Here is a 22,754-nt window from a genome sequence, read left to right as displayed (position 1 = left end):
CTCTGGTTGAGGCCAGCCTAACCTCCCTGTGGCCTGGGACCTCCAAGATGTTTTCATTTGTGGACTTTAAGGTCCTCCGCGGGGCATACCAGGAGAGGCGGTCCCGTAGGTACGAGGGTCCTAGGCCATATAGGGTTTTAAAGGTTAAAACCAGCACCTTAAACCTGATCCTGTACTCCACCGGAAGCCAGTGCAGCTGGTATAGCACTGGGTGAATGTGATCCAGCGACGAGGACCCCGTAAGGAGTCTCGCCACGGCATTCTGCACCCACTGGAGTTTTTGGGTCAGTCTCAAGGGCAGCCCTACATAGAGTGAGTTACAATAATCAAGTTTGGAGGTGACCGTCACGTGGATCACAGTGGCTAGGTCAGGGCAAGAGAGGTAAGGAGCCAAATGTGCCTGTATTTGTCTGCAGACAGATTTCCCAGGTCCAGGGACGCGGGGAACCTGGCTCACGACTCAGTCTGAGTGATCTTGCTCAGGTTCTAGATCACGGGGTGGGGGGGTGGGGAGGACACATTTGCCCTCCGGATGTTGCTAAACTAGACTCCCATCAGTTCAAGCAACCGTGGTCAATGGCAAGGCATGATGGGAGTTGAAGTTTAGCAACCTCTGGAAGGCCAAAGTTCCCCCACCCCTGCTATGGATGGCAAGTCCCACCCCTGGTTTCTGAAGTGAGCCATGGGCCTCCTTAAGGAGCCATGGGAGAAGTTCTGCCAGGCTCCTCGAAGCTTATACTTTGCTTGTGAATTGATGGAGCCAAGGGGGAGGACCAGTCTGCTGCTGGCCAATCAGACGCTAGTGTGGCCTTCGGTTCACGGGACTGACAGCTAGTATAGCAAACCCCTGTTGTCGCTGTTTCGTTCTTCTTCCTTAGCATTCCTTTCTAAGGGACTTTGGACATGTAATGCAGGCCTTTCTCCCTGAAGCCCTGGGATGAGGGCAGGAAAAGTAACGCAGCGAGGGAGCCACACCCCGAAAATAACCAGGAGTGCTCGGATTCCAGTGGGTGTCCGCAGAGTTTTATTAGACATGCCTGGCACAATCTCTGCATTCAAAGTTCTTTTTTGGAGGAAAGGGCAAGTGAGCGGAGCCACTGCAAAGTTGTAAAAACTCTTCAGCCTTTAATAGGCCTTCACATCAGTTGTGTGCGCAGCCTTGAGCTCTGGCAATATAAATCTCAGATCCTTGGCTTCAGTTCCATGCTGGACAAGTTAACTTCCAGTTGTGTCTCACTTGGAAACTTGTAACGTTAACTTCTTGGCGTTAACTTTCCCCGGGCTCAATCTTTGCCTACAGGTGGACACCAGAGCTGTGGCAGATTTTGCTAGAACCAGCCGATCGTCAAGGAACAGGGGACGGGGGAGAGTTTTGCCTCCTGGTATCTTTAATGCTTCTTGTTCGCTTTTCAGACATTGTCAACACGGCCCGGCCCGATGAGAAGGCCATTATGACCTATGTTTCCAGCTTCTACCATGCCTTCTCTGGCGCTCAGAAGGTACCAGACGTGGCTGAGCCTCTACTGTTAACAGCTCCTCTTCCTTCCAGCGCCCTGTTGCTCTCCTGACTTCTCGTGCCGAGGGCAGCTACTTGCAGAACATTGGGAACCCAAACCTCAGCTAGCTCAGGGTCTGACATCCAGGGTTCAACACGAGATCATAATGAGCCAGAAATCTCTTTGCTTTCAAATATTATTTGGGAGACTCCCAACGGTTGGAGTTGAAGCCGCTTGGTCTGCCGGGTTTCAGGGAGGGCTGCCAAGCAATCAGCATTTTCATGGATTAATCATCCACCCCCTTACAAATTATATGTGCAAATTATATTCAAATGTATTTGTTTTCCTGTACTTCTGGAATATATTTGCAAAGCCTCACTTCAGATGCCCTTTTGAGAGGCTGAAGGAAGTGCAAGAACTTGCTATTACAGTAACACGCCGGAACCAAAATAGCTTCTCAAAATAAGCAAGGGAACCCGTGGACTCTAAGCCCAACCATTTAAAATTGGGTAGCCCCACCGGTGCATCAACCGAGGCTTTGGTTGATCGTAAATACACTCCCTAGGGTGTAAGCCCCGTCGAACACACCAGCGTTTCCTTTTGAGTAAAGAGGCACCGAGTTGCACAGCGAACCAGTTGTCTTGCAGTCCTAAGAGCTCTTAGGAGCAGAGCAGAGAATCCTTTGGAGAGTTATCTTGGAGAGTTTGCAGGGCTGGCCGAATCAAGGGCGACGTTTATTTCCGCAGAGCCCTGTCCCAGCTGAGGTTTGGGTCCCTGTCCGGAGCAAAGGCTTGCCCCACCCCTCCTCTGCTGCATGCCAGAGGGGGAGCCGGGACGATCTTGCATTGTGCCCTTGACTTTGCTTCCCTTTGTTTTCTCTTTCCTCCTGCGCAGATATTGTAGGCACGCTCAGGCCCGATGAGAAGGCCATCATGACCTACGTCTCCTGCTTCTATCACGCTTTCTCTGGGGCTCAGAAGGTGAGCTTTGCCTGGGCGGGGCTGCTGCTGCTGCTGCTGCTGTTGCTTTTACCTGGCTAGTCTAAACCACCCCTAACATGTTCCTCACCCACTTTCCAGAGCGCAGGGTTTACATTTGCATGAAAGGGCATGCCTGCAGAGGGTCAACTAGGCTGGGAGGCAGAGTGGCTTTGAATTTTTGTTTCGTTAAAAATCCAGGTGGTAAGCTAGGAATGCATCAAGCCCCCTGCGAGACTGAAACCCTTCTGGCTCCCCGCAAAAATTCTCCAGGCGAGGAGCAGCTTCTAGATTTCCTTTAAACGTCACCTCTGCCAGAATACTGTGCAACTCTGTTCCTAGCTGTATGCAAGCAGTGGAGTTCCCAGGGTGTGGCATTGGCTTTCTGGAGAGACCTCCAGGACCATAGCTAGCAAGTCTTCCTTGAAATACCATATTTTTTGCTCTATAAGACTCACTTTTTCCCTCCTAAAAAGTAAGGGGAAATGTGTGTGCGTCTTATGGAGTGAATGCAGGCTGCGCAGCTATCCCAGAAGCCAGAACAGCAAGAGGGATTTCTGCTTTCACTGCGCAGCGATCCCTCTTGCTGTTCTGGCTTCTGAGATTCAGAATATTTTTTTCTTGTTTTCCTCCTCCAAAAACTGGGTGCGTCTTATGGTCTGGTGCGTCTTATAGAGCAAAAAATACGGTGCTCACCTTCTGGTTGGGGGAAAAAGGCCATACAGGCTTGGCTGTTAGGTCTCCTCCCTGTCCAGGGCTTGTTCTATAGCTAGGAGCAAAACCTGGTGGATAGCCTCAGCCATCAGTACCCTTTGCCAACCTGCTGCCCTGTTGGACCACAACTCCCGCCAGTGCCAGGCAGCAGTTTGGCAAAGGCTGCTCTGGAGTTTCTGGTTTAGCCACAGGTACTCTTGCATGAGCTCGCATATTCTGGGACTGAACTGGCAACGGCCCCGGAGCTGAGTTCTGAGCCAGGTAGGTAGCTCCTCCGAATGTGTTGTGTGCCCCACTGCAGCCTTTTCCCCAGCCTGGTGCTTTCCTGGTGTTTTAGACTACAACTCCCATCTGCCCCAGCTGGCAGGGTCACGGATGATGGGAGTTGTAGTCAAAAACATCCAACGGTCACTGTCTGTTCTACAGCAATGAACGGCGTAGACTCCCATCACTCTTCAGTATCACTGCAGTGATAATCGAGTTGTTCAGTGCGGTTCCTGATGTCTCCATCCTTATAAGAAAGGGCAGAATAGGGGAATTGAGTGCGAACTGTAACACCCCGAGAGCCTTAGCTCTTTTTTTTTTTAATCCTAACAGAAGCAAGCTCCTAGTCCTTAGTGTTTTGAAGGCTTGGCTCTGTTTGGGGAATCCCTGGCAAAAAAAAACACTTGCCATCCTCTGACTTCTGGGTGGATTTGCAAGTCCACATTGCCTGCAGTCCTGTGCTTCTCTTGACTGACAGAAGCCGAGTAAATGGTGAAAAATATACCATATTTTCACGTATATAACACGCCCCTGTGTATAACACGACCCCTGTTTTGGGGGACTCCAAATACAGAAGTCCCCCATATGCACTATCCGTGCATAAGACGACCCCCAATTTTAAACTTGAAAATATAGTCCTTTATATATGGGAAAATGCGGTACTTAGGAATGTCAGTTTGCCTGCTTTGCATATTTTATGCAGGTTGCAGAAGTTCCAATTTTCGGGTGTAGAATTCTGATCCAGTTTTCCCCCTTTTTGTGCAGTGAGTGCGTACCCCTCTTCTGCACCCCAACCCAATCCCCTCTCTCCTCGCTCCCCTCTGCTCTGGATTATAAACAAGCCTGTTGCCACCATTGCACAGAGCTGGGAAGATGACAGATCTGTCTTCCAAGCCAGCGTCTTCAGGGGTCTCCCTGCCTCTCGGGCTATGCAGAACTCCTCGCCTTAGGCACCACCATTGACAGGTTCTACCTGCCCTTCCCACCTACGCTTCTGGCTTTTATCTTCCTTCATTCCTGTCCCCCTGGCCAGATTTCTGGGCTTCTCGGTTGACATTTTACTTCTGGGAAGAATAAATAAAAACAATTCTTTAAAAAAGATAGTTTAAAGAAGACTCTTCTTAAAAGCCTAAAAACTCCTTTAAAAGAATCAGGTCTTCAAAAAAGTTAAAGAAAGTCTTTAAAAGAATCCTTCCAAAAGAATTTAAAAATTATAATCTAGCACCTTAGAGACCAGCAGAGCAGTTTTATGGGAAGGTTAACCTTCGTCCTTCCGTATCAAATGCCTTCTTGCATTTCTGCAAGATGCATCGCCTTTGGCTCGTGTGTCAGGCTGCCAATGTTTAATTTCCTGAAAGCATTCCCGGTCTTTGGCGGTGGCTCCCTCCCTTTTTTTAAAAAAAATCCTCTCTGCAGGCCAGGTTAAGAGGTGGCGGCTGCCAGTTATTTTCATAGCTTAGGTAAAGGGTAAAGGGACCCCTGACCATTAGGTGCAGTCGTGACTGACTCTGGGGTTCCGGTGCTCATCTTGCTTTACTGGCCAAGGGAGCCGGCGTACAGCTTCTGGGTCATGTGGCCAGCAGGACTAAGCCGCTTCTGGCGAACCAGAGCAGCGCACGGAAACACCGTTTACCTTCCCGCCGGAGTGGTACCTATTGATCTACTTGCACATTGATGTGCTCTTGAACTGCTAGGTTGGCAGGAGCAGGGACCGAGCGACGGGAGCTCACCCCCTTGCGGGGATTCAAACCGCCGACCTTCTGATCGGCAAGTCCTAGGCTCTGCGCCACCCGCGTCCCCTTTCATATCTTAGCAGGGACATAAACCTGGGTCTCCCTGGTCTAAGTCCAGTACTCTAACCCAGGCCTGGGGAATCTGTGGTGCTAGACTACAACTCCCATCACCCCTAACCAACGGCTGAACTGTCTGAGGCTGATGGGAGTTGGGGTCCAACGACCCATGTTCCTCACCGCTGCTCTAGCCATTATACTACTCTGCCCCTTGTTGTTGTTTTTCTCTCTCTTTAAAAGCCATCGTTCCTGCTTTTCCTTCACCCTGCCCTCTAAAAGGTATCCTACTCAGAGCTCTCATCAAAGCAAAATTCCCAAGGGGTTAAATATTCTGCTTCCGTCTTCTGAGTGTCGCAATTGACCGCAGGTCCGAATGGGCAAATAGCGTGTTGTGGCCTTCATCCATGAAACTTCCTTTCAGTGCCTCGGTCAAGATCCTGCCCTCATAGTCCATAATAGTTCATCTGGAATAGCCTGGAGACTCCCTGCGGCCTTGTTCTCACAAACCACAGATGCTTTCTACTTTCTCCCCACATTCATTGAAACAAATGGGGGGGGGGAGGGAAGTTCAGACTTCAGCTGACTTGATTGCCTGACTGATTTGAAGGCATTTAGGGTTAATTCTCCTGCCAACCTAGCAGTTCGAAAGCACGCCAGTGCAAGTAGATAAATAGGTACCACTCCGGCAGGAAGGTAAACGGCATTTCCGTGCGCTGCTTTAGTTCGCCAGAAGCGGCTTAGTCATGCTGGCCACGTGACTCGGAAGCTGTACACTGGCTCCCTCGGCCAATAAAGCGAGATGAGCTTCAACCCCAGAGTCATCCGCAACTGGACCTAATGGTCAGGGGTCCCTTTACCCTTTACCTTAGGGTTAATTCACCCATAGTAAGTGAATTTCCCCATCAGTCTGTGTGGAATCGGCAAACTAACCCGATCCTGTAATTACCGTATTTTTCCGTGTATAAGATGCCCCCATGTATAACACACACCCTATTTTGGGGGATTCCAAATTAGGAAGACAGCCCTCAGCACTACCCGTGTATAAGATGAGCCCCAATTTTAAAACTAATATTTTGGTTAAATAAACCCTAGTCTTATATACGTAAAAATACGGTAATCCATTTTCCCCAAATTAGTGACAGGCCAGCGAAGCCCTAGGTTTGTAAGGCTCGAAGCAAGGAAAGCTCAGGCCTTCACCCAAAGGAGTCTGGCGGTCTCTGATGGCTGCAGACCCCGGCAAACATCCATTTGTGTTTTTTATTAATGCAGTTTGTAGGCTGCCCTATCGCTAATGTTCTCTGGGTATTTTTATTATTATTTTTTAATCCTAAAGAAAAAAGGATGCAACCAGTAACACAATATTAAAATCGCAAATCACTTCGAAACAGAGGAAAGGAAATATTGCCGTGGCAAATCTATTTAAAATAAAGGGCAGAGGAATTAAAAACCCACAGAGCCAGAATTCCAGAAGGCGGTGGATGTTGTCAGGTGGGCGTCGTTGGTGGGCGGGTGAAAACGGCTGGATCCTTCTGGATCCTTTGACCGTCTGGCAAAAAAGTAATCGGGCTTTTGCCGGCGGCTCTGGACAGACTCTCAGGTTGCATGAGGGAGCTAGCTTGCAGGAAACGTCTCTGCGTTAAAAAGAAAAGAAAAGAAGTTTTCACTGCCTGCCTCTGGCCGCCAGCGAAAGCTGGAAGCTTCGCTCAGCATGGAAGGCAAAAAAGAGCCGTGCCTAACGCGGGGAGAGAAATGACCTCACCCAAACACTCCGATGGATGCTTTTGAAAAGGCGTTCTTGTCTTATGTGTGGGTTTCTCTGTAGCTGGTTCCCGCCCCCCCCCAACCTTAAGCATGTTAGATCTGCCACCGAACTTCAGCCAAGTGTTTTCCATTAAAGCTTGGCATTAATTTATTGGCTCCAAACGTGTAAATCCTTTATAGGCAGGAAGCGGAGCCCCCCGTTCTCTGGCCGAGCAAATCGTCCTGCATATTCCAGCTGGAGACGAGGGTCAGACTCTTCCCTCCCCTATAAAAGCCTGAACTTGATTGCACCCGGGGTTATGCGTTTGCAAGCGTGCCCTCCCCTTGGTGTGTGTGTGTGTGTGTGTTTACTGGGGTGCGGGGAGCTGGACTGTGTGAATTTATAGCCTTGCCAATCTTTTTTTTTATGATTGTCCTTTGTGTCTGATCCCAGGCTTTGGAGCTCAGCTGGCATGTTCTCCCCATCAGCTGGGATTGATTATTCGCCTTGTAACTGCTTTCTCTCTGGCATGCCTCTGTGTGTGTGTGTGTGTGTGTGTGTGTGTGTGTGTTCACGGACTCCAAGTTGTTTGGGAAGCCTGTCCTCGAGCATGCCGAATTAGTGGACCGAGGAACCCAGGCTGAGCCGCTGCACCCCGTATTTTTTGGAAACCAACCAACAGAAACCTCCTGTGCTTTTTCTAAATCAGACTGTGAGGTCAGGTCAACCCTGCTGCAGAAGCCAGCTCAAATCACTCTACAGTGGCACCTCGGGTTAAGTACTGTATTTTTCGCTCCATAAGGCGCACCTAGTTTTTAGAGGGGAAAACCAAGAAAAAAAATATCATTCCCCCCCCAGCCCCAAAGAGAGGCCGGGAGAGGCTGTGCGTGGCTATGGCAATTCCCCCACCTCCTGCAAAAGCCCACAGGAGCCCCACACCCTTTAAGGAGTGCATGGCTCCTGCGGGCTTTTCTATGAGGAGGGAGGAGGAACTGACTGGCCGCGGCAGTCCCTTCTATCTCCAGGGGAAGAGCCCGCAAGAGCCGTGCGAAGCTTGTGTGCTGCTCTTGGGGGCTTTTCCTTCCTGCCTCCCCCCTGCTTTCGCTCCATAAGACGCACACACGTTTCCCCTTACTTTTTAGGAAGGAAAAAGTGTGTCTTACGAAGCGAAAAATACAGTACTTAATTCGTTCCGGAGGTCCGTTCTTAACCTGAAGCACCACTTTAGCTCATGGGGTCTCCTGCTGCCGCTGCACCGCCGGAGCACGATTTCTGTTCTCATCCTGAAGCAAAGTTCTTAACCCGAGGTAATATTTCTGGGTTAGCGGAGTCTGTAACCTGAAGCCTATGTAACCTAAAGCGTATGTAACCCGAGGTACCACTGTACTGTGCAGCCTTTTCCCCGCCCCAACCCAGCATCTTCCAGATGTTCGGGGAGACACCTCCCGTCGGCACTGCTTTCGGGGAACGCCGGTTTATGGGGGGGACACACGGTAGGACAGGATTGCCAGATGATTTGCCGCAGATCACCGATTAGCAAGAGTTTCTGACTCCCAATAATAATAATAATAAATTTTTATTTATACCCCGCCCCTCCTGGCTCAGAAAACCGGGCTCAGGGCGGCTAACAACAAATTCAAAACACTTGATGCAACAAAAAACCCAGCATAAAATACAGTATAAAACGTGAATAAATTCAGAATCCAAAAATCAATTTAGGGGGGGAAATCAATCCAATAAACATTAGATGATCACCGGGGCTAGCTGGCTAAGTTAGTCCTATTTGGGTCAGTGAGGAGACCAGGGGAGAATTAGCTGTGGGACCCCAGAACGGGTAATCTTCATGAAAATGGGAGGGGAAAGGAAGGGGAATAGAAGATCAGGCTAAGTTCAAATTGGAAAGCCAGGCGGAATAGCTCTGTCTTACATAGTAAAATGCAGAGGGAGAAAAGTGTTGTGTCTCCATCCTCCCCCAACTGAATTAGACTGCTAGAATTCCTGATCTGTAGTAACTCACATTTTTTTAAAAAAATGTGCTTATTTATTTGTTGCATTTGTGATCCCACCTTTTTCCCTCTCCGATCTCACAACAACCTTGCGAGGTAGGTTAGACAGTGAGTGGCCCGCTTTCACCCAGTGAGCCTGATGGCCGAGTCTCCCACGTCTCTGCTCTCTAGCCACTGTGCCACAGGTTGTGCCAGCGTCTGGTTCCATCAGTACGAAGCAGACTCTGTGCCCCCCGTTTTTGATCTTGCCTCCAGCTGGTCGGCATTAGAGTTCGGGCGAAAAGGCCAAGCGAATCTTCTTCCAAGCCTGCAGTTTGTGCCTTGTTTGCGGCACACAGGCACAGCTGCGCAGGGATGTGTTTGAGGTCCCTGGTGACCTCCAGCGCTTGATTCCTAAGAGACGACATTCCCCCAAATTCCCCGTCACCTGCGATCATTTGTCATGCAAGCTGAGGCTGGTGGTCCAAAACAGCTGGCGCTGGGCAAGGCTTCTGTACAATATTATATACCCTGGATGCCTTAAATTTACTGGGAACCAGAGTAAAGTTACAGGGAACCAGGCAGAGGGCCTTCTCGGTGGTGGCGCCCTCCCTGCGGAATGCCCTCCCATCCGATGCCAGGGAGATAAAGAATTGCACAACTTTTAGGAGGCAGCCCTGTTCAGGGAAGTTTTTAATGTCTGACATTTTTTATATTTTCCTGGAAGCTGCCTAGAGTGGCTGGGGAAACCCAGCCAGGTGGGCGGGGTCTAAACAATAAAATTATTATTATTATTATTATTATTATTATTATTATTATTATTCGTGTTGTCCCCCCCCCCACTGTATCTCAAAGTCCTCCTAGAATTGTGACTTTGCGACAGCACCAGTGGGAAGCACCGCTTCTTAACTGTGGTGTGGTTAAATAAGAGAATTCTCCCCTATACAGAGTATTTCACCTTCTGCCACTTCCTCTGATGGACCTATTGCCATTTTGGTTCAAACTTCCATTTAAAAATAGAATACATTGCAGCGGCATTGTAGTTAAGCAATAGTCCGGAGGGCCAAAGGTTCCCCATCGAATGTGCGGCTTATCCTCTTTCTCTCTCTCCTAGTAGAGCAAAAATATATTTTTTTATTTTCCTCTGAATATCCTATTCTGTTGGCAACTCATTTCTTCCATGGCTCTCTCCCTCTGCCCGTCCTTCTGTAGACCCTTTCCACTCTTTCTCTTGAAGTCTGGCTTCCATCTCCTCCCCTTGGACTCTCTCTGCTCCTTGCAAGGTACTCGATCTCTTGACTTCCCCCCATCCCATGGCTTCTGTGTTACCCCTTTCCCCCCCTCCTGCTTTCTAGTAAGATAGGGCCACCCCTGCTTGTTCCAGAGGCTGTGTGTGTGTGTGTGTAACTGATTTTCTAAAAATATTTTACCACTGCTATTACGCTTTCTTTTTCCTTTAAAGAAAAATATTTCTGTAACTGTCACTTCTCTCTGTTTGTTTGTTTTTTTAAACCTGGTTTTGTTTTTTGGGGGTTGATGTAAGCTGGTCTGAGCGCTCTCTTTTATCAGAAGGGCAGGATAGAAAACATTCAATAGTACTGGTAAGGATAGACTGGGTTGTGCTGTTTAAGAAAGCCTAGTCTCGATTGAAATGAAATGTTGATGATGTTCGGGGAGATAAGAGCTCCCCAAAACCAAGCCGCTGAAAATCTGTGGAGCACATCGTAAAGAAATGAAAGACAGGGAAACCAGGACTAAACATAATAGACATAACTTTACTGAAACCTAAACTGTAGTAAAGACGAGCGGTAGATCTGAACCTCTTCCGTAGATGCCAAATCCTAGATAGAACGTGATGATCTGGTTCAGACGTACCTCTCTTGGCTTATTAAGCTGAAGTACGTGTGTCCCTTGCACCCATGTGCTCTGTCCTTTCTCCCCTCCTTCCCTCCCTCCCTCCACTGCAATTTGCTGCTTCCCCTGGTTAATTTAACCATGGTTTCCCCATTCATCCTGAATCAGGAAACCATGGTTACCCAGATTGGAACCAAGTTCAAACCATCCCCTCCGTATTCCAATCATTATTTTTTATATATTTTTTCGGCTGAGACTTAATGGGAGACCATAGCTAATTAGCTCAGGATGCGCTGTCGTTGCTACGCACAGGGAACAGAGAAGGGAAGGACATGGCTTGGCTTGGTTTGGCACGCTGAGATGCGTACATCCAAACCGGGCGACCATCATCTGCGGAGTGCGGAATGCAACGGAAGAGCACGCTTGCGCTTAGCTCCAAGGGAGGTTGGCTGGGTCACCCCTTTTCCATAGGAACTTCAACTGTACTCAAAAGCGCAGAAGTCTGACGGGTCTGCAAACCTCAGGCCTAACTCGTAACTTGCACCAGTAGCTGCAGGGCTAGAGTGTTAGCTGCCTTGTCCATAAATACCGTATTTTTCGCTCTATAGGACGCACCCGACCATAGGACGCACCTTGTTTTAGAGGGGGAGAACAAGAAAAAAATAATCTCCCCCTCTCTGCTCAGCGCCCCTTCAGCGAAGCGGCAGGAGAAACGGAGCCCCTTCCATTTCTCCTCCCACTTCGCTGAAGGGGCGCTGCGCAGCTCTCCCTCTCTGCTGAAGCCGGGAGAGTCTTGCAAAAGGCACCCGAAGCCTCCGGAGTGCAGCAGGAACTCACACTGCGCTCCGAAGGCTTCAGGCGGCTATCCCTGAAGCCTGGAAAGCAAGAGGGGTCGGTGCGCACCGACCCCTCTCGCTCCCCAGGCTTCAGCGGAAGCAACGCGAAGCCTCCGGAGTGCGGAGGGAGCGCCTCCTTCTGCGCTTCGGACGCTTCACATTGCTATCGCTGAAGTCAAGGAGCCTGCATTCGCTCCATAGGATGCACAAACATTTCCGCTTAATTTTTGGAGGGGAAATGGTGTGTCCTATAGAGCGAAAAATACAGTAAGTTGTTATCCTGGGGGTTACGGAAGGGTGGGTTATGAATGGGGACGAGACCTGTGCACCTCCAGGCGATGCTTGGGTACGCCACGAGAGTCTCTCCACCCACCTTGGCTTCCCTTCGAAACCACGCTCTGTCTGCCTGCGGCTGCACCCGGTGGGCTCTGCGGGGCTGTTCTGTCTCGCCACCTCCTTTCCACGCTGTGCCCCGGCTCCAGGCCGTTCTGTCGCTGCTGCCGTTTTCATGTGTTTGATTTGCCAGCTTGTTTCTCGTATCACCATTTCCTCCATGTTGGTTTTCCCTCCTCTCCCCCCATCCCCCCAAAACCCCCCCGCAGGCTGAGACGGCTGCAAACCGGATTTGCAAAGTGTTGGCCGTGAACCAGGAGAATGAGCACCTGATGGAAGACTACGAGAAGCTGGCTTCTGACGTGAGTGCGGACAGGACCCCTTCCCTTTGCGAGTCCCATGGGGCGAGCACCGAGGCTGCCAGACCTCCCTAAAGATTGTGGCATCCAGATGGGGGGCGGATAAGGCTGCCGACGGCTGCCAGCCGTGATGGCTGTGCTGTGCCTCCAGGGTCATAGGCTCCAGCCATGCTGGAAACCACTGGCTGGGGAGACCGGTCATGCTCTGGCCCTGCTTCAAGGTTTCCTGCAGGGTTTCCCATGTACCTAGGGGACCGCCTCTCCTGGTATGCCCCGCGGAGGACCTTAAGGTCCACAAATGACAACACCTTGGAGGTCCCAAGTCGCAAGGTGGTTAGATTGGTCTCAACTAGGGCCAGGGCCTTTTCAGTACTGGCCCCCGACTTGGCGGAACGCTCTGTCACAAGAGACCAGGGCCCTGCGGGACTTGACGTCTTTCCGCAGGGCCTGCAAGACAGAGCTGTTCCGCCTGGCCTTTGGTTTGACTCAGTCTGACCCTTATGTTTCCCTCCCCTTATGGTTTTGATCTATGGGCTACTTTTAAAATGAGGCTGCTTTTTAAATTGCATTTTACCCTGTATTTTAAATTGGGTGTCCCCCAACACTATTATGTTTTAAATTGGGTGTCCCCCCACCCTATTATTATGTTACCCATTGTAATTTTACTGGTGTTAGCTGCCCTGAGCCTGGCTTCGGCCGGAGAGGGCAGGGTATAAATAAAATTATTATTACTATTATTATTATTATTATTATTATTATTATTATTATTATTATTATTATTATGTGGCTGGTCACAGTGAGAACAGGATGCTGGCCTGTGATTTGCCACTCAGCTGTCCTTAATGTTCTTATGTGAGAGCTGTTTCGTGGAGCAGTTTTGTCCCACTTGGGCCACCATAAATGGAATTCTGGTTGCCGTAACTGGCAGAGCAGAGTGCAGGAACTGGGCTTGTCGCAGGTGGTCCCTGGGCTTTGCGTAGGGTGGTGGGGAGGAGCCACTATATCCCTGGGGCTGTTGCCCTCGCTGTCGTTGACCTCCGCCTCTCTCCTCCACCCTGCCAATCCCATCCTCAGCTGCTGGAGTGGATTCAGCGCACCATCCCCTGGCTGGAGAACCGCGTCCCGCAGAAGACCATCCAGGAGATGCAGCAGAAGCTGGAGGATTTCCGTGACTACCGGCGGGTTCACAAGCCCCCCAAGGTGCAGGAGAAGTGCCAGCTGGAGATCAACTTCAACACCTTGCAGACCAAGCTGCGGCTAAGCAACCGGCCGGCCTTCATGCCCTCCGAGGGGAAGATGGTCTCGGTGAGTGTGCCCGCTTAAAAAAGCAGAAGGGGGCCGATAGGGTGGCAGAGTGGAGCTCCAGGTGGTGTTGGGTGGGTGCCCTGTGCCTCCAGAGTCAGAATTGGTTCAGCTTTGGGCCAACAGAGCAATTAAAGGTAAAGGGACCCCTGACCATTAGGTCCAGTCATGGCCAACTCTGGGGTTGCGGCGCTCATCTCGCTTTATTGGCCGAGGGAGCCGGCGTACAGCTTCCGGGTCATGTGGCCAGCATGACTAAGCCGCTTCTGGCGAACCAGAGCAGCGCACGGAAATGCCGTTTCCCTTCCCGCCAAAGTGGTACCTATTTATGTACTTGCACTTTGACGTGCTTTCAAACTGCTAGGTTGGCAGGAGCAGGGACCGAGCAACGGGAGCTCACCCCGTCGCGGGGATTCGAACCGCCGACCTTCTGATTGGCAAGTCCTAGGCTCTGTGGTTTAACCCACAGCGCCACCCGCGTCCCAACAGAGCAATTGGGTTGGAGTTAATGTCAAATCTCAATTTGGCTGCAAATGACCCATAGAGCCAGAATCACTGGGTGTTTCCCCCATCCTTGCTTCACTTTAATCTGCAATATGCGGACACTGGCCTATCTTCCAAGTCGTTAAGGTTGCTGTGACAAGGAATTACGGAATCAACAAGAACTCAATGGCATGTGCAGTCAGGTTCCTCTTCCAGTGTCTCTAAACGGCAGAGCAGCATTTTCCCTAACCTGCTGCCCTCCAGCTCTTCCAGGCTCCATCGGGCCCAGCCGGCTGGGAGTGCAAAACAGCCAGAAGGCACCAGGGGGTGGTCATCCAGTAGTTACATACAGCCCCTTTCCCTATGTTTACGAGCGTGTGTGCCTGCAAGATTAAGCGAGAGCCCAGCAGACCCCCAGATAGGACAGGCAGAAGTCCTAAGAGGAGGTGATGCTCAGACTGCATCTCTTGCCCAACTCACCTGCCTTCCGTTCCCTAGTCAATCCCAATGGGTTTGCAACGAAGGCAATTAGAACAATTTCAGAAATGCTATTAGAAGCTATTAAGCGGAAATGATGAGTTTGTCTTGCTGTGTTTCACTTCTTGTTTGCTGGGGGGGCTTATATATACAGTCGTACCTTGGTTCTCGAACGGAATCCGTTCCAGAAGTCCGTTCGACTTCCGAAAGCGTTCGAAAACCAAGGCGCAGTTTCCGATTGGCTGCAGGAGCTTCCTGCAGCCAATCGGAAGCCGCAAAAGCCCCGTTGGACGTTTGGGTTCCAAAGAACGTTCGCAAACCGAAACACTCACTTCCGGGTGTGCGGCGTTCAGGAGCCAAAACGTTCGATTCACAAGGCGTTTGAGAACCAAGGTGCGACTGTATATATAAAAGAAACACATTGTGGAAAGTAAGTTCTGTAATGTCGTCTTTAAAAAAGCAGGTGATTCAGAACAGATAACAGAAAAGACTTGTTTGTGCTGTGCATATTTAAAGGAGGCAGTGATGACCACCAGCTTGGATGGCTTTAAAAGAGGATTAGGCAGATTCGTGGAGGAGAGGGCTGTCGGAAGCAGCGATGCTTCTCAAGATCAATAGCTAGGAGCCACAGGTGGGGAGTGGTCTCCCACAGCCATCTGGTTGGCCGCTGTTGAGAGGAGGATGCTGAACTGGGTGGTCCATTGGCCTGATCCGGAAGACTCTTCCTATGTTCTTAAGTCCTTAGATGTGTCTACAGCAGGGGTGGCCAACTCCCAAGAGACTGCAATCTACTCACAGAGTTAAAGACTGGCAGTGATCAACCCCCTTTTTCAGGGTTCAGGTCAAAGTTGTTGAGCTCTTTTTAGAGAGGAGGAAAGCCCCGTTTTGGGGTGCAGGGCAAAAACGGGGAACCAAACTTGTTGAGCTTCTTTGGAGGGAGACAGTGATCTACCACAGACGTCCAGTGATCTACCAGTAGATCTACCTGTTGGACGTACCTGGTCTGCAGCATGGGTAGGCAAACTAAGGTCCACGGGCTGGATCAGGCCCAATTGCCTTCTGGATCCGGCCTGCGGACAGTCCGGGAATTGCCGCGTGGGTCACCAGTGCGCACGTTCTTTCCCTCTCCCTCACGCGGCGGCGGCGGCTCCTCCTCACTCCCTCCTCCTGGCTTCTCCCCGCCCTGCCTAGAGGAGGAAGGGGGGTGGGCTTTGTTGGTGCCAGCAGCAGCAGCGCTCGAGCGGCCGCCATTTTAAGCAGCTCCTCTCTGGAGCCCTTTTGCACGCCGCTCATCGTCCCGCCACCGCTGCTGCCACCAGCCCCTGCCACTTGCAAGACACTGGTAAGCAGCCACTGGGGCTCATGCATCGTTTCCCCCCCAAAAAATATATATATAGTCTGGCCCCCCACAAGGTCTGAAGGACAGTGGACCGCCCCCCTGCTGAAAAAGTTTGCTGACCGTGGTCTACAACCACCTGGGGAGAGTGTTAGCCCGAGCTGAGACATGGGATGGAAGTGCAGCCATGTTACAATGCTGAACGTTCCCCTCTCCCCTCCAAAAACCTCCCCAGGACATCAATAATGGCTGGCAGCACTTGGAGCAGGCGGAGAAAGGCTACGAAGAGTGGCTGCTGAATGAGATCCGAAGGATGGAGAGGCTGGACCACTTGGCTGAGAAGTTCAGGCAGAAGGCGTCGATCCATGAAAGCTGGACCGAAGGTGAGCTTAAGGATGCAGGATGCTGCCTTGTGCCAAGCGAGGCAGCTGGCTCGTCTGTCGTCTGCGATGACTGGCAGGGTCAGGAACCTGAACCTGGGGCCTTCTCTGGATGCAAAACACAGCTTTTTCCCGTGCACGTAGGACACACAAATAACACACCCAACATCTGCGACTAGCAACAGCCAGCCTTTCCCGCTACTGCTGTCCAGGTACAGCAATGGAGCCCACCTAATGTCAATAGGCAGGAAGATCCAAAGCACAAAGGGAATAACTCTTTAAAAAAACACACGCAGGACAGATATAATAATAATAATAATAATAATAATAATAATAATAATAATAATAATAATAATAATAATAATTTATTATTTATACCCTGCCCATCTGGCTGGGCTTCCCCAGCCACTCTGGGCGGCTTCCAAAAAAATATTAAAATACTGTAATACATCAAACTTTAAAAGCTTCCCTAAACGGGGCTGCCTTCAGATGTCCTCTAAAAGTCTGGTAGCTGTTGTTCTCTTTGACATCTGGTGGGAGGGCGTTCCACAGGGAGGGCGCCACCACCGAGAAGGCCCTCTGCCTGGTTCCCTGTAACTTGGCTTCTCGCAGTGAGGGAACCGCCAGAAGGCCCTCAGTGCTGGACCTCAGTGTCCGGGCAGAACGATGGGGGTGGAGACGCTCCTTCAGGTATACTGGGCGGAGGCTGATTAGGGCTTTAAAGGTCAGCACCAACACTTTGAATTGTGCTCGGAAACGTACTGGGAGCCAATGTAGGTCTTTCAAGGCCGTTGTTATATGGTCTCGGCGGCCGCTCCCGGTCACCAGTCTAGCTGACGCATTCTGGATTAATTGCAGTTTCCGGGTCACCTTCAAAGGTAGCCCCACGTAGAGCGCATTGCAGTAGTCCAAGCGGGAGATAACCAGAGCTTGCACCACTCTGGCGAGACAGTCCGCAAGCAGACAGGGTCTCAGCCTGCGTACCAGATGGAGCTGGGAGACAGCCGCCCAGGACACAGATTTGACCTGCGCCTCCATGGACAGCTGTGAGTCCAGAATGACTCCCAGGCTGCGCACCTGATCCTTCAGGGGCACAGTTACCCCATTCAGGACCAGGGAGTCTTCCACACCCGCCCACCTCCTGTCCCCCAAAAACAGTACTTCTGTCTTGTCAGGATTCAATCTCAATCTGTTAGCCGCCATCCATCCTCCAACCGCCTCCAGGCACTCACACAGATACTGCATGGAGTTCAAATCCTGCAGGTCAAAGGCATGGAGTGAACTAGTGGAGTCCCGCGATGCCCCCTTCCGCTACATTCTACCCAAGTGCCCCCCCGTGACGGTGCTGGTGGCCATGTGTTTTTGGAGGTAGCCCAGAGACGCCTCCCCTCTTCCAGGAGGGAGGTCGGCTTCCCGGGGGGGGGGGGTGTACCGCTGCCTTTTTATTAAACGCCTAGCCTCCGGCCTCTTCCAGTCTGGCCAGATGTCAAGGCGCGAGGGCCGAACCTTCCAACATGGCAGCTGCGGGTCTCGCCCCGTAGAGAAATGCCATAATCCCCCCTTCTGGAAGGAATGTGCCGGGTGGAATGTTGTTCTCATAGGGTTGGGGGAAAGAACATTGCCGGGTTGGGGGGGTGGAAACATAGTTTAGCTTGCGCAAGTGTGTGGAGGGGGGCAGGGGGCGCTTACAGCTGCGCAGAAGCGATCTGTTTCTGCTTTTCCGTGGGTTTTGGGAGCGACAGAAATAATTGAAAGAAGAAAAGGGAGCTGAGTGGCCGTCTGGTTTTTCTTTGGTTGGGGGGGGGGGAGCCAATGAACCAATGAAACTTGCCTTATCCAGAGCCAAACATTTATCCCCTAGCCTGGTGGTGTTTTCTGAGTGCCAGCAACTCGGCAACACAGCCTGGGTTTTCTGAGCTCTCCCACTGCATACGTACCCCCCTTAACCCAGGCTGCTGAATGGGATCACATTCGCACCCGGCTCTCCCCGCAAGGCGGCTCGCAAAATAGCTTGAGGGGCTTCCTGGGAGCCACTGTGCCCTTCTCCACGCGTGACCTTGTCACATAGACTGAACGCGAAATGCAGAGAGCGTCTTCTTCTAACCAGGTGCCTGTGAAGCCTAAAGAACTCATTGCCACAGGGGTGGCGGCCGCCTGCAAGGACAGCTTTTATTAGAAAAAAAGGGAAACAAGAGGAGGGAGATGGAGACTCTTCTCGTCCTCCTCCTGAGATTCCCCAGGGAACGCTTGGCTAACTGCTGCCGGAGACAGAGCGCTGGGTTAGGCCAGTGTTGACTCAGATCCAACATGACATGTCCTATTTTATTTTTCATGCCTGGAGGGAATTCAGGGGGAGTAGCTGTTGTTAAATAGCTGCTTTTAGAGCATTGGGGTATGCATATGCTGAGATACATATATATATAGCTCACCGGTGCAAGACGGTCTGGGCACATGATATCAATCCTGGCCTGACTTCACAGGCTACCAATTAGTTTGCAGGCTCAGTTTTTGCAGGTTTTGGAACTTTAAAGCCTTAAACTGCTTAGGACCCGTACAAACCAACCCAGACCCTGCCACCATCATCTGAGGCGCTTCTTCATGTGTGTCCTCCACAAGAAGTCTGGAGGGCAGCAAGACGAGATTGGGCCTTCTCAGTGGTGGCTCCCTATTTGCTCTACCCAGGGAGGCTCTTCTGACACCTTCATTGCATATCTGTAGGCGCCAGGCAAGGCAAAAACATTACTTTTTAACCAGGGCTTCTACTTTTAACTTATCTGTGGCCTCTTTTTTTTTGGCAATGGCATGGTTTAATGCAACGGGGTGCTTATGTTGGTTTTAATGTATGTATATGTTTATTTGCTTTGCTTAAAATATTATAAGTCTCTCTGAGTTGCCATGGGAAAAGAGCAACCAATAAAATTAATTAATTAAAGGTAATAAAATCCATCTTGCCATCGCACGAATCAAGGTAGCTACAGAAGGAGCTTACAGATGAGCTGAGATTTAAGAAGGGCACATTTAAGAAACAAGAAAGGGGAAATCGCAAAGGAAGAATACACACGAGTAGTCAACAGTCGCAGGGAGAAGGTCAGGCGGGCCGAAGCTCAGAATGAACTCGGGCTCGCAAGACAGGTTACAAATATTTTTCTTCTTCCTCTGCAGCCGCACCAGTTTTTTCAGGTTCCTCCCACCTATATTTCTTGTTGGTCTGCCTTTGTGCCTTCAGTATTTTTGCCTTTAAGAAGCTCCCATCCATCTTGGACTCCTCTTGGAGTATTTCTGACCTTGGGACTTTCGCCCAGTAGTTCCTTTGGGCTTTTTGAAACCAGCCTCCTTAAAGTCCAGGGTGTGTTTTCTGACTACACTGCGCTTTCCCTTCTTGCCTGCGTATGATGAAACCTAAGAGGATTTGGTGGCTTCCTTCCAAGGTTTCCTGCACTTCCAGCTCTGCAGTTCTGGGATTCTGTGAAATAATGCCAGGCAGGGAATAACAATGACTGACCTACACAGTGCTTGGGCTACCTGAGAATCTTAGTTTTTGTTTGGGTAGTTGGCCAGTATCTACTCCTTGCCCCTCTTTCTGCCTCTCCGCCTGGTAACTTGGAAAAGCATTGCTGGCCATGTCAAACCCATACCCTTCAACATTTCTCGTTGAAAAGAAGGAACTTCCTAAGGAAAAGCGGGACATTCTGGAATCAAATCAGAAACTGGGACGGCTTCTGTAAACCCGGGCCTGTCCCTCTGTTGTAAACAAAATTTTCCCTTTTCCCTTTATGGGGTATCCAAGAGCCCATCTAGAGTCCTTACGTAGGATCCCTATTGGTAGGAGAAAATAACAGAGGCCAACCAGAGAATATTGAGAAGCAAAGCGGCTGGTAAGCCTGATCTTTACTGATCTGTTACAACAGGGTCCTCACTCACCACACGCAGGAGGGAGGAGGATGCCAGAACAATGGCGCGCAAGGCCATATATAGACAGTTTAAATTCCCTGCCCTGGAGCTCAAGACCACCCCTCCATACATCATACATACATCACAGAAGGGGTGTAACCTAAGACCACCCCCCAGATACATCAGACCTACATCACAGAAAAGGCAGTCTACAGCAGAAATCTGAGTGACTTGATTACCTCCTGTCTGCCAGGTTACCTGTTTGAAGGTCACTTGATTGGATTGCCTGGGGAGCCTGGCCAGTCTTTTGTAATGATAAATACTTAGTTCCTGGGCCAGGTCACAGGCACACCCCCTATTCATATCTTAAATGTGCCCTTAAGACAGGATTTGTGAAGGAAAAGACAATGCGGAGGCTTTTCTGTTTTCCTTTGACCTTGCAGAGAAAACATTTCAATTTGGGAATCAAAAATACCGTATTTTTTGCACGATAACACTCACTTTTTTCCTCCTAGAAAGTAAGGGGAAATGTCTGTCCATGTTATGGAGCGAATGCCTACGGATGACGGGGGGATCTGCTGCAGTCGTGAGCAGAAGATCCATGGTTCCCCTTCCTTCCCTCCTCCGTGGCTCGCTTTGAAACAGCAAAGCGGGAGAAGAGCCACTGAGTGGGGAGGAGAGAGGGACAGAGAGCCTGCTTGCTTTAAAGGAGCAAAGCGGGAGAGGAGAGGAGCCTTCTCCTCTTATACCCCTCTTCTGCATTATTAACAGTATCCTTCTCCACCCACCCCACGCGTGTTCCTTGTCCCTTGAGTGCTTTTCCTTCCCTCCCCACTTAAAACGTGGTTACAAAGCACGGATCCACATGGATCCTCAGGATTTTTGCACTGGGTCACCCCAAATTCACCATCAGATCACATAGCATATCCATGGCTACAGCTTGCACCAAAAAAATCACGCACCCACTGTTGCCTGGGGCCGCAGTGGTGCAAAAACGTGGTTAGAAAGCATGGATCCACATGGATCCACAGGATTTTTGCATTGGGCTACCCCAAACTCACCGTCAGATCACATGTCTGTGGCCACAGCATGAACCACAAAAATCATACATCCACTGTTTCGTTTAGAATATTTTTTTTCTTGTTTTCCTCCTCTAAAAACTATGTGCGTGTTATGGTCAGGTGCGTGTTATAGAGCGAAAAATACGGTAGTTTCAGGTCGGTCTTCCTGTGCCAATCTATGTACGTGCTTAGTTGGGACACTTATGAACATTTAACATGTATCTAAGACCTCAAAATTCCTATCACACCGGCAAACCATACCAGACTGGACTTGGCATCATACCTAACACTTTGCAGTGCCAGCCTGACTCCAGTAGGAGTTGCCCAGCCTTTTGTGTGCGTGTTTTGTTTAAGAAGGTACTACACCCTTCCAAGGAGGAGGAGCCTGCAGGCCCAGAGAGCTCTGCTACGTCTCCTGAAAGCCCAAGATCAGTTGTTTATCTTCTTGGGTTCTGGCTGCAGTCCTTTTGTTTCCCGCCCTATTCTTAGCCGATCCTGGGAAGGGTGGAAGTGTTATCAGCCTCCCTGCAGCTTCCTGTTGGGCTTGGTCAATCACATGGCAAATTCCTTTCTCCTTTCAGCAAAGGGGAGGAGCCCCCCGACCCCCCCATCCAACCTCCTCCCTCCCCCCCCCCAACAACTTGGCTTCATCCATCAAAGTGGGCAGTCAGTTGCTATAGGAGGCCCAGTGTGGCCCCAGACTGCTCCTTGGTGGTGATGTGGGGAGGGGAGAAACTGGAAGAAGGAACTCATTTGGTGCTAAGAAACGCCAAAGAGTCCCACCTAGGCAGCCGCAGGCAGAAAAGGAAGGTAACCAAAACTCTGTTTCTCAGCCAGTTGACGTGCGATCTCCTGAGGCAGTTCTAGCTGTGCTTGGTTCTCTTTTGCACTTATTAAAGGTAAAGGGACCCCTGACCGTTAGGTCCAGTCGTGGCCGACTCTGGGGTTGCGGCGCTCATCTCGCTTTATTGGCCGAGGGAGCCAGCGTACAGCTTCCGGGTCATGTGGCCAGCATGACTAAGCCGCTTCTGGCGAACCAGAGCAGCGCACGGAAACGCCGTTTACCTTCCCGCTGGAGCAGTACCTATTCATCTACTTGCACTTTGACGTGCTTTCGAACTGCTTGGTTGGCAGGAGCAGGGATCAAGCAACGGGAGCTCACCCCGTCACGGGGATTCGAACCGCCGACCTTCTGATCGGCAAGTCCTAGGCTCTGTGGTTTAACCCACAGCGCCACCCGTGTCCCTTTGCACTTATTATGAATTGATCTATTTTATTACGTTTCCATCCCGCAGTTTCTCCCAAGGAGCTCAAGGTGACGTGTGCGGCTGTGCTTGCCCCCCCCCCCTTTTATCTGCAAAACAACCCTGTGAGGTAGGGCCCAGGAGCCTCGTGTTCCTCCTCCTGAGAGGTCCCAAGAGACGAGAGTTCGAATCTCCCCTCGGCTGCAAAACTCGCCGTGGGCGACCTCAGGC

General features: G+C 50.6%; 1 protein-coding gene across 2 annotated transcripts in view; it reads left to right on the top strand.

Moving 5' to 3' along the window:
* ACTN4 (actinin alpha 4) overlaps positions 1–22,754 on the top strand; it is a 134,519-nt gene that overhangs the window by 90,164 nt on the left and 21,601 nt on the right. The window contains exons 8-11 of one of the 2 annotated variants that reach the window (XM_083626941.1): positions 1,414–1,499; positions 12,260–12,352; positions 13,424–13,654; positions 16,183–16,330. In XM_083626941.1, coding sequence (XP_083483067.1) covers positions 1,414–1,499; positions 12,260–12,352; positions 13,424–13,654; positions 16,183–16,330 — 558 coding nt within the window. Of the gene's footprint in view, positions 1–1,413; positions 1,500–2,390; positions 2,477–12,259; positions 12,353–13,423; positions 13,655–16,182; positions 16,331–22,754 lie in introns of both variants that reach the window. The other variant, XM_083626942.1, reaches the window with a different exon arrangement.

This window comes from Podarcis filfolensis (assembly GCF_964270895.1).
Source record: "Podarcis filfolensis genome assembly, chromosome: 8".
NCBI classification, from domain to species: Eukaryota; Metazoa; Chordata; class Lepidosauria; order Squamata; family Lacertidae; genus Podarcis; species Podarcis filfolensis.
Note: the sequence above shows the minus strand (reverse complement) of the source record. Positions and strands in the feature narration are given on the sequence as shown.